Below are 13,763 nucleotides of genomic sequence, written 5' to 3'. Positions count from 1 at the left end.
AAGTAATATGTATACGCATTTATTTCAGGAAAATATGTAAAGATATTATCCCCAAGGCACGGAATACCAAGCCCCTCTTTATCCCAATGTACGCAGATGCTGAGGATTTCGCTATGCTTAATGCTTCAACTGCAATACTATGTAGGTTATGGATCATACCTATATCTTTAATTATGTCACCAAGACATTTCGCTTTTTTTCGAGGCGTTTGGATTTTTGGCTTGCGATAATTCACTCGTATTTTTTTATTGATACATGGCGCCAGACCCGTCGCTAGGGGTGGTTCCGCCCCCACTCCCCCTCCATCCCCCCGCCTCCACCCCCGCCTCCACCTTTGTAGTAGTACCCGCGAAACAATGTTTAGCGCTATTTTAGTTTTTCAAAAAATGGAATAACTAAGATTGATAGAAAAACGAACTCCCCCTTTCAAGGTCCAAGCGACGGACACGGATGCTCAAAAAACAAACCTGTTTGGCTGTGTTGGTTGAGTAATAACAAATATGTATATATATTTGTTACTATTGCACTTTTTTCAATTAAAAACACCTTTCCTGTTTTAGGTAACCAGGAATTATTGGATCTTCTGCTATTTGATGCTGGACAGTTGGAGGATGTTAAGTTTGATGTCAAAGAAAATGATACGTAAGTTTAAGCACCATTCATTTTTATTTACATTTCCAGACGAAATAATCAGTTTTTTTTCTATTGATTTTTCAGGAGAGGATACCTTAACGCATTTGTTGGTACTAGCGGCGGCTTTACTAAAGTACTTGCTCCAGGGTAAGCAAATATTCTCTCTCTATATTGGGATTTAAGTCCAAGAGCGAAAAAGAGAGAAAAGAAATGTTCATAGGCAATAGTCCCTCTTCACAGCTCCCTGCACCATCTGCGAGACAAAGGGTGAGCTTGCAATGATAGAGACGTGAATATTTGTGCAACGTTTTCAAAAAAGGTCTTATCATTGCAAGCGACCACACGTCTCGCTTCGATTCAAAGGAATGTCCACCTTTCAAGATGGCGCTAGGAACTGTAAAGGGGAATATTGTGCTCTACAGACCAGTTGTGGCCCCTAAAAAAATGGCATTTCCTAAAGTGATCTCTGGTATTCATAACAATTGGTGAAGTCACAATGTGTTACGTAATAGTTCTTAACCAAATGTGTTTTCTTTCAGGCAAAATAGTCCGGTTAACCGTGACGTCACCCATGAGCCGTACTACCAGCGGGCAGCGGACTTCAATGCAAGCCAAGTAGTTGTTTTAGCTCCATACATGGCACCAGGTACCTTCAGAATTTCAAATTGTATCGAACCCTAAAACAACCCCTGGGCTGTTCAAAGTCAGGGCACGGCTAACTCGGAATATCTATTTAGCGTGTTAGGTTTTACAGGGTTAGTTAAACCAAATAACCCGGAGAAAAATTCCTTGAATAAAGGTAGAGACTCCTAACAAGCTTTACTAATATGTGATGCTAAGTCTAGGAATTGAACCCGAGACCTCTACACTACCGCTCTCTTATTTATTTTTTTTATTTTTTTTATTTTTTTATACATTATATTTTCTCTTCTAGGGGTTCAAAATGAGCAGAATGATACAATCATCTTGACCGCGAGTTCTTCTGTTTACGTTGACAAAAAAGCGCTGGCAGCAGGTAAGACTCGTTAACGTAGACACAAAATAGAGAAGAGAGCGTTTTCTCAAGGTTGCGTGCGCATACAAGTTGACGGGCCACAAAACTGAAAAACGCAAATTCAGTAAAATTGAGAAGACAGTTTTATATATTTAAAAATGATTATAATCAAATGTATAAATTCTTATCGAAAAAAAAAGTTCATAGCAATGCATTAAAATACTAGTGTTCTGGTATAGGTGCCCTTCAAGTTCCTTAAATTTGGATGCAAACGCAACCTCGAGAAAACGGTCTATTCAGGTTCCCCCACCCACCCTACCCTGCGTCACACATGGCTGCTGCTATTTCAATATGACGTAGACGTAAAACAAAGAATTATAGTCACTAGTATTTGACTACTAGTTTATCGGTGTTCCCCCACCCACCCTACCCTGCGTCACACATGACTGCTGATACTTCAATATAACGTAGACGTAAAACAAAGAATCATAGTCACTAGTATTTGACTACTAGTTTATCGGTGTTCCCCCACCCACCCTACCCTGCGTCACACATGACTGCTGATAACTTTTGATTTAGTAACTAATGTTTAACCTCCTTGTTGTAGTGGTTGGAATGCAAATGAAAGACGATGTGTTGAAAGAGGTTATGTTAAATAACTCGGTAAGTTAATAACAATAATACTAAATAAGACGAGAAGCCCCTGTGTATAATACGATCACACATCCTCAAACTCCACCACACCCGAGTCACATTCAGTTCTCAAGGAGCTGGTTAGGGAAAACAAAATAGTGGTAGAGTTACGAGAGGGGCTTCTTATGACTTGAAAAAATAATATAAGGTGTAATGGAATATTTCATGCTTACGGTGTGGGGGTGGTGGGGTCATGTTCTACAACAGACATTTCCATCAAGACGAAAATGTGTGATTGAAAAATAATAACTAATTCTAAAAAAATTCTATCTGAAGGCAGTACTTATAACTGCTAATGTGGACACCTTTAATTTGCCTGGGCCTGGCAAATTTGCCCCATATTCTCTGTGACGAAACCTCTCTATGGCGGACACTAAGAGCTGCCTCCAAAGTGTCTGCCTTCAGGTGGTTTACTGTAGTTTAATAGTGTTTACTATACTAGTATTAAATGACTGTGTTTCCTTGATCTTTTTAGGAGTGCAAAACAACAAGTGAAGTAAGTTCTTAACCACTGCTACAGCTCTCCCCGCCTTTTTCTGATTTATCTAACTGGTTTTGAATTTTTTTAAATTTTGTTCCATTCTTTTCGTATTCCACAGGAATGGAGTTGCTTTCTTATCGATGAGGATGGCTATGTCGTCGCTTCTTCAACAAATGATTCCAAATCTGAGGTATAAAACTGATGTCTTTACAGACCTTCGCTGAGAGAGCCGCGAGCGTGGTGCATTGTGGTCTAGCTTGAGTTCAAACATCTTTTGTTCGCCACACCTTACATATAGATATTGTGGTTTTTGTATCGAAGCTAGAACACTATAACACCACGTTTATCGCACTCCGAAAAGGTCTACTAATTGTATGTTGTTTTTTTTTGTTCATTCCTTTTCTTGTTGGTCTAATGATCACAATGGCTTCCCGTTTCATTGACCGCCAGCTGGTCCGAGAAAATTGTTAGCCAATCAGAATCGACTTAGTTTCTTTTTGAAATCACGGATTTCCAGAGGCCCCAAATGAAAAAAATAACGTTGCTAATAAGCGCTTGTTAACATTGATATTTTTTAGAGTGTTTTTTTATTGCAATGGCAAGCATGCTTTTTTCACTGGTGAATTTTCACAGGTTTCATGACACCTCAGTTTTGCACTGACGTCATTTCTACGTCACTACTCCAGATCAGCTGGCGATTGGTTGAACAATACCATGTTCATTTTGGACGAACTGCCTACAAAGTGTGACGTGTATAATGTGTTGTGTTCTTTTTTTCTTCTCTCAGGTCGGTAAGCATTTTGGTGTTGTACATGGGCAAGTCATGCAGAAGATGATTAATATATCACTATTTACTAAGTAAGTCATGATAAATATACTGGCCATCTTGCTCTCAATGGGACTCCATACCATGGCATTGTCTTGGTAAAGTTTCTATTTGGGCCAGTGGTAACATTATACGCTGTAATAAACCTTTCCCAATGGACTACTGGATGACGATGCTGCGGCCATCTTGAATCGCAAGGCATTATGGGTCACTCAGGGGGCAAAACAAAACATAGGTGCTGAAAATGAACACCCAATGAGAAATTTCCTTAGTTGTGTGACTGTCCATGTTTTTGAATTCGTCTCTTGTCATCTTAACCGTAATTCTTGTAACAAAGCTTTAGCTATTTGCACCCTGGATGACCCACAATGCCTTGTGATTCAAGATGGCCGCCGCATCGTCGAAGTAGTCCATTCGCTTGAGTGACCTTAAAAGAATGGCTCTAATTCGTAGCTGGACTCAATAAAATATAGTAAATGGATGAACGTATCATACGGTTATACACCATCTTCTCTATGATTATGCGTGACCGTCAGCTCATTTGGTCAATCCTATAGGTTTTAATAGGGGTTAAACTCACGAAACAGATTTGCCGTGGCGTGCCGTAACCGTGAAAGATAGAGAGATAGATAAACTTTACTTACCCTCGGTGTTACATGAACCTTGTTAGGCCTCTAGCATATACTGCTACTTATCCGGGAAAATAATGACTTAAAAGACAAGAAGATATATTCTAAATACTAACAATAAAGTCTACAAATATGAAAGTAACGGGTCTGAGAATTTTTATTGGTTGGGCAAACATCTTGCGCGCTGTGACTGATTGGTTTAAAAGGTGTTCGTAGTTTTGTCCGTTCTGTCTCTATCTCTCTCGTTATGCGTGACATTCAGTTCAATAGATCAGTACTGTAGTTAATCTAGTAATTCTTTGTTTGTTACAGGTTTACCTTCAACGACACACAGTTCAAATGCAGCAAGAGTCAATCAGAAGGGACTTCTAGCGCCATGAGGCTGATTAATGTGAGTAGTATGGGGGAGGTCACAGGTTGGCGATCACCCCTCCCCTACCTTCCCCTCCCCCACCTTCTAGCTTGGAATGAGTTCATTGGTTTAAACATTGAATATTGTAAATTGTCAAGAAAATGAATGTTTTTACTTCTGTGAACCCCACTACACAGATTCCTAGATCTGCCCATGTATAGGGTGATAGTATAGAGGCTTTGCACCATCACGTTATGGCAGACATGTCAGGAGGGACAACAACAGAGTCGTTCTTCCCTGGGAAACTTCATTCTTTGCTAATGTAAATCAGATTAGACCAAAGTCTTGAATCCTGAATCTTGTCATGGCTGGTATCACGTGATGGTGCAAAGGCTCTATTGAAAAAAAGCCACGCATAGAAATCCTTAAACGCTACCTACAGTGGACATTAAATCTTGGACAGCTTGTGACGTCGTAGTCGCCATGCTGGCTGACAAAAGCATCGGATCTAGGTTTCTTTCATAATATCAACCAACATAGCGGCCACTTCTTTGGTCCTTCTACTCTCATGGATAGCTAAAAGAGTTTAGTTCTTAACTTTCCTTCTCCCCTCCCCTTGGCACTTTGTAGACAAAGAGAGTTACCGTATTAACTCGAATAAGCGCCTCCCCCGAACAAGCGCCTCGCACCTTTAGGGGGCGCTTCTTCTCGTTATAGTATACTAATACCAGTACTGCTGTAGCAGTATAACATTGATATTTAAAGAAAAGCATACTTTGACAGTTGTGTACGCGTTTCCTCCCATTGAATAAGCGCCTCCCTCGAATAAGCGCCTCCCCCGAATAAGCGCCCCGTTCTAGACGTGAAAAATTTAATAAGCGCCGGAGCGCTTATTCGAGTAAATACGGTATCTCTAGTTTCATTTGTTTGTTTGTTCATTTTATTTCATTCATTCATTCGTTCGTATGTTTGTACATTTCATTTCATTCATTCATCCGTATGTTTGTGTGTTTGTTCAATTCATTTCATTTAGTTCTTTTCATTTCGTTCGTTCTTTCTTTCTTTTATCCTCATTCATTCGTTCATTCATTCATTCCATTCCCTCCCTCACTGTTTCATTTCTCTAATTGTAGTTAATGGTAATAAAGACTTACACCCATTCCTTCCCTACAGCCTTTTCTTGCTGTGTCAAGCTACGTCACCTGGATGACACAGACACTTTTCTGGTAAGTCACAGGGGAAGGCTCCGCTCACTGGCAAACATGCTTTAAAATGTTTTCAGTTGAAAAAGGTTTAGGATATGACATTAAAAATCCAGCAAAAGTTCTTCAAAAAGGGGTTGTCCGGATTTCTTTGCCATCCAGTAACAGTCAGGTGATTGTGTCCTCCGGCCTATTGTCAAGTGTGTGGTGTAAATGAATAAAAAGCCTTCTATGGATGATTCATTGTTATTAAATGCCTACTAAATGGGGGCTGATCGCATAATATACATGAGTTTATGTTTAATGTCTTTCTTCGTATTTCTTTTTCAGGAGCCTTGTACAGTTCAATATTTTTAGCTTCTTCTCTGGAAAATCACAAGGTATGTACACAGGTGTGAACAGTAGTAAGTAGAGTGCAATGATGAGCAAGGGAAGCAAGCAAGCACGTTGGCGAGTGAGAGAATGACCTTCTTTGATAACCCTTCTTTGATAAGTGGCTATTCATCTAAAGAAGGAGACTTTTCCTCTAAGTTGAGCTGCATTGAGAATATGCTGGAGTGCTCTATACTATTTTCGAAACAAAGTTGGATTTGGAGGACAAAACATTATAATAAGCATTTATTTTATTCGTTTGCGCAGCTGTGGCTGAAGAAGAAGCCTCTGAAAAGGACTTTTGTACAATGAATATACCGTTCTTCAAAGCTAACCCCAAAAGTCAGTATTTTACAGAAGGATATGCATTAGGTAAGACGGAAGCCAACTATGATATTAACTATGATTTATTATCCATGGAGGGTTCGTAGTACAGGACGTGCACACTGACAAACACATGGCCAGGTGATTTCGCTTCTCTCAGCCTGAGCGAATTAGCCAATCTGCGAGCATTTTGCTCGTAGCTCAATATTTCCTAATTCCAGATTTCGGCTTGATAAAAATTGAACATTTTTGTTGTGACTAACAATGCATTGCGCGCCTAGATTCCAAATCACCTGGATATACGTGGTTCTGATTGGCTGTACAGTGGATGGGGCGGTATTCTCTGGCTCACTGCAGTCCGGTATCCTTGGAAACAGGATTGCTAAACAACAAAACATGATTTTAGAAAGGCCTAAAGTCGGTCCGCATAGGGAAAAACTGTGCCCGAGGTCTTGAAAACGAACCTCTTGCTGAGACCTAAAAACTGAGGTACAGTTTTTCCTATCTGGTCCTCCTGGCCGGTAAATAACCTCTATATACCTCAACGCTTTTAATAGACATTCACATCAAGTTGTGCGTTTTTATTTTGTTTTCTTTGCAGATACCACTAGTTGTTCAAATGATGACAGCTGTCTTTCGTAAGTTGACTAGGCTGTGTTAATTTTGGGTTTGCCCATTTTAGACCAAGTGGAATTCCCTTGAATTCTATTTCTTTCTCTACCAGTATCGTTTGACAAGATACATGGATCACATAAGATCACACGCAAATACGCAATCTTATTACAAAGAGTGTAACCTGGTTAAGCACGAAGTTGAACCAATTATATTCAGCCAGTCATTTGTATAATTTACATCTATATATATTTTCAGACCATTCCATTCAGTCAGTCATTTTTATGATCGATATCTATATATGTTTTAGACCATTTAGCGTGGCTCCAGTCGACAATACTAACCTTTTCTTGGTGACTGTCAAGAATTGCGAATGTAAAGGGAAAAAATCCATCAGAACTGAGCCTGAGCAGGGTAAGGAATGATATTTCTTTCTTTATAACAGATTTTTGTTTCCATAGATGTTGGATGTACTAAATGTTCTGAAATCCCACGGACTTTAAAGGGTATCTGTGAATAACTGACTTAGAAACGAGGCTAAACCTGTACAAATGAGCCTGTGGTCATAAAAGGCAGCGGTATGCATCTAATGAGAAAGGGGACTATTTTAGACTTTTGACAATCAAATTCATTGATATTTCAACTAATGAACCAAAACTCCCGTTTTGGGCCGTTGTTTTAGTCACTGGTCTCAAAATGAACAATGGCTTGAAAATATACTGGGCCCGTTCGTATGAAGAGTGGATAGCCCTATCGTTCGATGGATAATTCCTTATCCAGTGGAGAAATTTAATGGATAACAGCATCGACTTATCAACTGAGTAAGGATTTATCCCTCGGATAGCGCTATCCAACCTTCCACCCTTCGTACAACCAGACCCTGATTGTACTTGTTGATATTCTGTTGCAGTCGAGTCAGTCCCTTTCATTGCTCCTGCCGAGAGATATCGTAGATTACCACAGTTGAAGTGCTATGCATCTAACGCAAACGTAAGTGAATATTTAGCCACAGGTTAGCCGTATAATATAATCTTTTTTTAGATGTAATCCTTTGTTTTCCCTTTCAAACCACGTGTCATTTCCTAGAGTATGATTTCTTTGTTTAACGGTTGTGCATGAGAAGACACATGAATATAGATACAACCTTAAACAAAGAATCTCATTCTCAAGAGAGTGACACGTGGTCTGAAATGAGCAAAACGTTACGCCCAAGTGGATTTGGTCCATTCTGCTCTACGTCAAGCTCACATCAACACAAATGAGTTTTCAGTTTTCGTCTCACCAAAAACACTTCGAAATCTTCGTGTCTACACTTACTAGCGTCGGCTTTCATAGCGTCCACACTGACACGATCAAAGAAAATCCAACAGTGTGGACGAAGCCTAAGGCTATTTAGCCATAATATAATATAATATCATGTAATATATCATCCCTACCCTCGATACTTTTCTTCTGAATGTCTTTACATTTCGTCTTAGTCTTCCCTTTTCCTCTCCCTTTTCCTCTCCCTTTTCATTTCCATTCATCCTCAATTCTTTTATCATTTAGTCGTCGTAACATGGCAAAGATCAATCTCGTACCCAGAGTCCTTCAGCGCTTTTATTATTTTTCGTTAACCCGCTGACCATACACCCGGAAGACTCTGGGCTCGACATTGAGTAAAGATGACACCATTTTCTCTCTCTTTTTACAGGAAACAACTGAATGTGGATCAGGAGCCACCTTATCACCCATGAAACTCTTGGTCTTATTACTAATACCCGCTTATCTCTTTCTGGTTCACTGATGTTCAATTATTCATTGAATGAAAGCTGTACGTCTTTCTTCGTCTTCATGGACATGATTCGGCTAATAGATCAATCAATCGATCCTTGGATGTACGAGTTATCAACCCATCTTCACCAGACTACTGCGTACGGTAGAGAACAAAATCCAATATGAAATCACATTCATTATCATATTCACCCAGATGCTGGGTGTGGCACAATCACGAAGATTAAACCCTTTGGGCGTGTCGTTAACACATCTGATGCGCACACAATACCTATGGGTGTGGCACAACCACGAGGATTGAAAAATTTGGCATTAACACGTGATGCGCACACGATGGCAAGAGGAGGCACTGACTTATATGGGCGTGGCACAACCACGAGGATTGAACACTATGGCAATAGTAGTTACCTATAGGCACTAACTAAATGGTCCTATGGGCGTGGCACAATCACGATGGTAAGGTGGAAAGTTAGGCGTGGTACAAAGAGATCACATGATTATTGGTGAAAAGCATTTGGAAACAAAATAAGCACAAGCTCCAAGTAATAGAAGATGCAATGCACAGATTTTCATTACAATTTCACGATTATTATTTGAAATTCTTTCAGCGATTTTATTAGATGCAAATGCAAGATGCAGCATTGAATGACAGTTAACATTATTTTACGCAAAGATAATATAAGAATGATTTATCTTTTAAAAAATCAAACATTTTGAAATTAAGGAGACACAGGTTGTTTGCTCGAAGCTTTTAAACTAAATATCAGATATTGCATCGTTGGACTGTTGAATATTGGATGGTTCGAGTTTAGAAGGAGCGTCTATAAAATGTATTTTGGGCAACAGAGTGATGATTGGCTTTGGAATAAAGAAACCACATCAAGTAATTCCGTCTCCAAACGATCAACTGATTTCTAAGCCTCATCTAATTTGTCATAAGAGAAAAATATTCCTGCACATGCGCATCATGACAATCATTGAGTACTCATTGTTTTAATCGTGCGCGTGCGCATTGCATAGATGTTACGTATTTCTCCCACACGTTGTGATGGGTTTATCCTGTATAAAATTGTCCACACTAAGTAATCACCATTTTTCGGGTAATCATTTTATATACAATAGGAAACATAAATACTAAGACATAGATTATGAAACACAGGGCGTCCTATATAACAGAAACACGACATTCTTGCAGTCAGTGCTTCCAAATCATGCGTGAAATCGTTCAGTGGACGCCAATCAAAGTGTGCACATGGCATTATCAAACCAAGTTTTTAATGGTACTATACGTGGCTGTGGAATGTCATGGAAGCGCCTTTATTGAGGTACATAGAAACCCCACTTCCTCGCAATGGCAAATTGTACGATTTCGCGCGCGTGATTATATAACACTTTATTATAATTACTAATGCTATCGATGACTAACTTTTCTACTCTCAAAATATACCTCGCGCTTAAAGCACTTAACACTTTTAAATCTCAGAGATTTTAAACGTAGAAATGCTATAAAACTTAATTGTGAATATTAGTCAGGAAGGTCTTTAAACCACGACGTTATATCATGGTCTATGAAACCGTTTAGCGAACCATATGAAATTCGCTAGATGACTTTGAACGTCGCTCATTCTAAACTACTATACTCTCTATTTTCCAAAGCTCTGTAGTTGCTCTTTTGCTTAGAAAAGGACCGGTATTGCTTGCGCAGACTAGATGCGCGCTGCCGTTAAAAACCATTTATCTAACGAAATTCAATTGTGTAAGCTAGCAGTCATGCATGCTAAAAAAATCAATATACTTCTACTTCCGAAAAAAAATCATATTTTAGATATATTATACTATTAGTAGCTAGTTTTCCTAAACTTTAACTCTTGTAACTCATTAACTTCCTCAATAATGTACATGAAAAAATAGCTCGATTCTGATTGGCTGAGAACAGTGCTGTTAACCAATAACACAGCAGTAAAAAGTAATTTGCACAGCAGTGTATATTAAAAATTGTTTGTGAATTTTTCATATATATTATTACTGAATATTTATATGGTTTCTTGTACAATTTGGAAGTATTTTTTAACACGTGTGTTTTTCGAAGAGCTTAAATAGCAATCACTCACCCTATAGACCAAATTCAAAACTCGCACCAATGTGAGGTTTAAGTTGTGAACAAAGGGATCTGGCGTGACTCAAAGTAACCTGGCGTGATTCAAAAGTTACGAATCACGCCAGATTCCTTTGTTCACAACTTAAGCCTCACATCGGTGCGAGTTTTGAATTTGGTCTATAGGGCACGAGCTATTTTGAAGCTCTTGAAAAACCTACTGGTGTATAAATTAATTCTAAATTGTACTCAAAACCATATGATTGCCTATATACTAAATCTCTTACATGTAAATTGTAGCTATCTTATAATATACAATAATTATGAAAACCTTTCATCTTTATTAATAATAATTTATTGTTCTGTAAGTTATTTAGGACTTATTAAAAAACTTTATTCATTAAAGCTGTGAAATGAACTTTGGAGTACGCATTTGATTTAGCGATTTCTGTTTTCCTATTTCCATTTATCCAATTCCCGGTGCAGCAAAGTATGCAAATTATGTCAAACATTTTCTCCTCCAATCTTTTCTATCTTTTTACTAATGCATTTTCACACTTTCAGGAAACATTTCTTTAGTTTCTAATGCGGCGCGTAAAAATAAATCCAAGCTGAGCGCGTTCACGTGGGTTTCCTGTGGTGGATTCCCAAATAAGGTTAATCGATTCGCCAACTACGCGCGCTAATTACGTCATTATCCATTGTGACGTGTAATTGATTCATTATCAACTTGAAGCTTAATTTGATTAGTGTCTAAAGTTGTGCTCTCAAAACGAAATAGAAACGAAACGAAAATGGGAAATTGTCCTTTCTCAGTTTAAGAAAAGTAAAGTCTCTCCAGAAGGAAAACCGGTGACGTCATCTCCCGCCAAAAACGAGAGCCACCGATTTTCTTTCTTCGGGAGAAAGAACACAAACAATGGAAAGAACGACAGCAACTGTCAGGTGGAGGTGCCGGCAGCCACAAGCAAGCATGAGGTTGCTGAAGTATGTGAAACAACTACAAACACCTCAGATGGACCAACACTAAAGAAGAGACCACTATCCACCAGTACTTTCATTGTGCCGTATGAGAATTCTCTTCTCCACCAAAATCAACAGCTTCGCGAATCAAGTTCCAGCGAGGTAACCTTGGTTTCCAGTTCCACTCCATGGCCGACAAGTGACGCCTCTTCTGAAGCCGGATCAATGGCTACTTCGTTTCCCTCTGACATTGAGGTCGTCAAACCAGAACCCAAGAGAACTAATGCGTCTGAAGAATCCTGTGAGTCCAATGAAGATGATGATCAGTCAAGGAACTGTGCTCGAACGGATCATAATGTCGTTCGTACACAAACCACGACGCCCCAAGAAGAACATCTGGCGCATGCCAGTTTACACTGATCCTCTCATCGTTGGGGACGGCAGGAAAACAAAGACAGGCCCTCGAGACATGGACTGTCGAGGTGGATAAGCTACTTTTGGGGGACGCATGCGCTGCTGATCTGCTCTTATATGAGCTGGATGAGATCATTCCTGCTGGCCAAGATAGAGCAGGATACAGATGCGACCTACCACGCCCCAAGACAAGGAGAGGTCGAGCAACTGTTCCCAGTCAAGTGGGACCTTTGAACGAGGCGGTCCCAGCTGTCAAGGAAAACATCATCAAGAACCTGCAGCCTGAAGGTGGAAACAAACAGCAACAGGTTTCCATAGATCGTGTGCGTGCTGTGCGAGACAAGTCCACGGCCGTTGCTGTAAAGAAATGTGTACGGTTCGTGGATGTTCCAACAGATGCGCAATCACTTGCTGAAGACGTGAGTGATGGTCCAGAGCAGGACAACTTGGATGAAAGGATCACTGCCCCAGAACACTTAGCCGTTTATGATGAAGCAGGAGTTGGAACTGATTGACGAGATCGAGAAGAAGTTTGGTATCACGTAAACAGGATACCAAGATGGTTGCCTATAGCGATGTAAAGAATCCAAGCAGCCGTGTAGAAGGCAAAAGATCTTAGCATCGTGATCAAGAACTCTGTATTCATAAACAAGCAGCTTTGATCATGACTCCTTAACTGAACTCTGTACATAGCTATAAAAAGTACATTCTTCTTTCTTTCCAGATCGTTAGTTTTACTTGTCATGGTCAAATTTCATTCTGTCTGAAAGAATCTTTTCTACTCAAGAAAACAATTCCTTAAAACTTTCCCCGAATTTTCAGTTTGCAATATATGTACGTATATCATGCTATAATTAAATAAATTTGTATACCTATATATCAAGAACGACTATGGACGGAGTAGAATTTTTTTCGAGTGTATTAGCTTGAAGAAACATAATGCACATTTACATTGAGTATGTTGCTGACTTAGAATTACAGCGCTTCCCAATCATAGCTTTGGTGGAAGTCAATCAAGGCGTTTTCACAACATTCCATAGGTACGTGCTCTTGAAGACTTCGTATTCTCTGAGAATAGTCGCCTTCACAGTTTCCTGCGCCATCTTGAAAGGTAGCCGTGCCTTTGCATCGAAGCGAGACGAACGATGAGCTTGCAATGATAGAGACATGCGAATAATTCTCCAAAGTGTTAAAAAAAAGGTCCCTAACTTTGCATGCTCACCGTTCGTCTCGCTTCGATGCAAAGGCACGGCTACCTTTCAAGATGGCGCAGGAAACTGTGAAGGGGTCTGTTATATCATGGAAACACTTTGTTTGACGTCCGTGCCATCAAGGAAACATTTTGTCGACCCAGAAAAAAAGTACGATTACGCTCGTGTGATTGGGAATCGGTGTTAAGA

The 13,763-nt window shown here is 39.6% G+C and overlaps 1 protein-coding gene across 4 annotated transcripts in view; it reads left to right on the top strand.

The window, feature by feature from the left end:
- The window catches only part of LOC116307683 (voltage-dependent calcium channel subunit alpha-2/delta-2), a 32,276-nt gene extending 22,965 nt beyond the window's left edge, over positions 1 to 9,311 (top strand). For all 4 annotated transcript variants that reach the window (XM_031717964.2, XM_031717961.2, XM_031717962.2 and 1 more), the window contains 17 exons: positions 29 to 141; positions 561 to 642; positions 718 to 780; positions 1,173 to 1,279; positions 1,568 to 1,648; positions 2,235 to 2,290; positions 2,796 to 2,816; positions 2,920 to 2,991; positions 3,589 to 3,659; positions 4,569 to 4,647; positions 5,782 to 5,834; positions 6,141 to 6,190; positions 6,450 to 6,554; positions 7,108 to 7,144; positions 7,429 to 7,532; positions 8,029 to 8,108; positions 8,812 to 9,311. In XM_031717964.2, coding sequence (XP_031573824.2) covers positions 29 to 141; positions 561 to 642; positions 718 to 780; positions 1,173 to 1,279; positions 1,568 to 1,648; positions 2,235 to 2,290; positions 2,796 to 2,816; positions 2,920 to 2,991; positions 3,589 to 3,659; positions 4,569 to 4,647; positions 5,782 to 5,834; positions 6,141 to 6,190; positions 6,450 to 6,554; positions 7,108 to 7,144; positions 7,429 to 7,532; positions 8,029 to 8,108; positions 8,812 to 8,904 — 1,267 coding nt within the window. In that variant the 3' untranslated portion in view covers positions 8,905 to 9,311. The remainder of the gene's footprint in view (positions 1 to 28; positions 142 to 560; positions 643 to 717; positions 781 to 1,172; positions 1,280 to 1,567; positions 1,649 to 2,234; positions 2,291 to 2,795; positions 2,817 to 2,919; positions 2,992 to 3,588; positions 3,660 to 4,568; positions 4,648 to 5,781; positions 5,835 to 6,140; positions 6,191 to 6,449; positions 6,555 to 7,107; positions 7,145 to 7,428; positions 7,533 to 8,028; positions 8,109 to 8,811) is intronic.
- Positions 9,312 to 13,763: the final 4,452 nt, after the last annotated feature.

This window comes from Actinia tenebrosa, unplaced genomic scaffold (genome assembly GCF_029948245.1).
Source record: "Actinia tenebrosa isolate PJP-AT-01 unplaced genomic scaffold, QUT_ActTen_1.0 PGA_scaffold6__47_contigs__length_16458017, whole genome shotgun sequence".
Lineage (NCBI taxonomy): Eukaryota > Metazoa > Cnidaria > Anthozoa > Actiniaria > Actiniidae > Actinia > Actinia tenebrosa.
The sequence above is the reverse complement of the archived record's forward strand: the minus strand, read 5'-3'. Positions and strand labels throughout refer to the sequence as shown.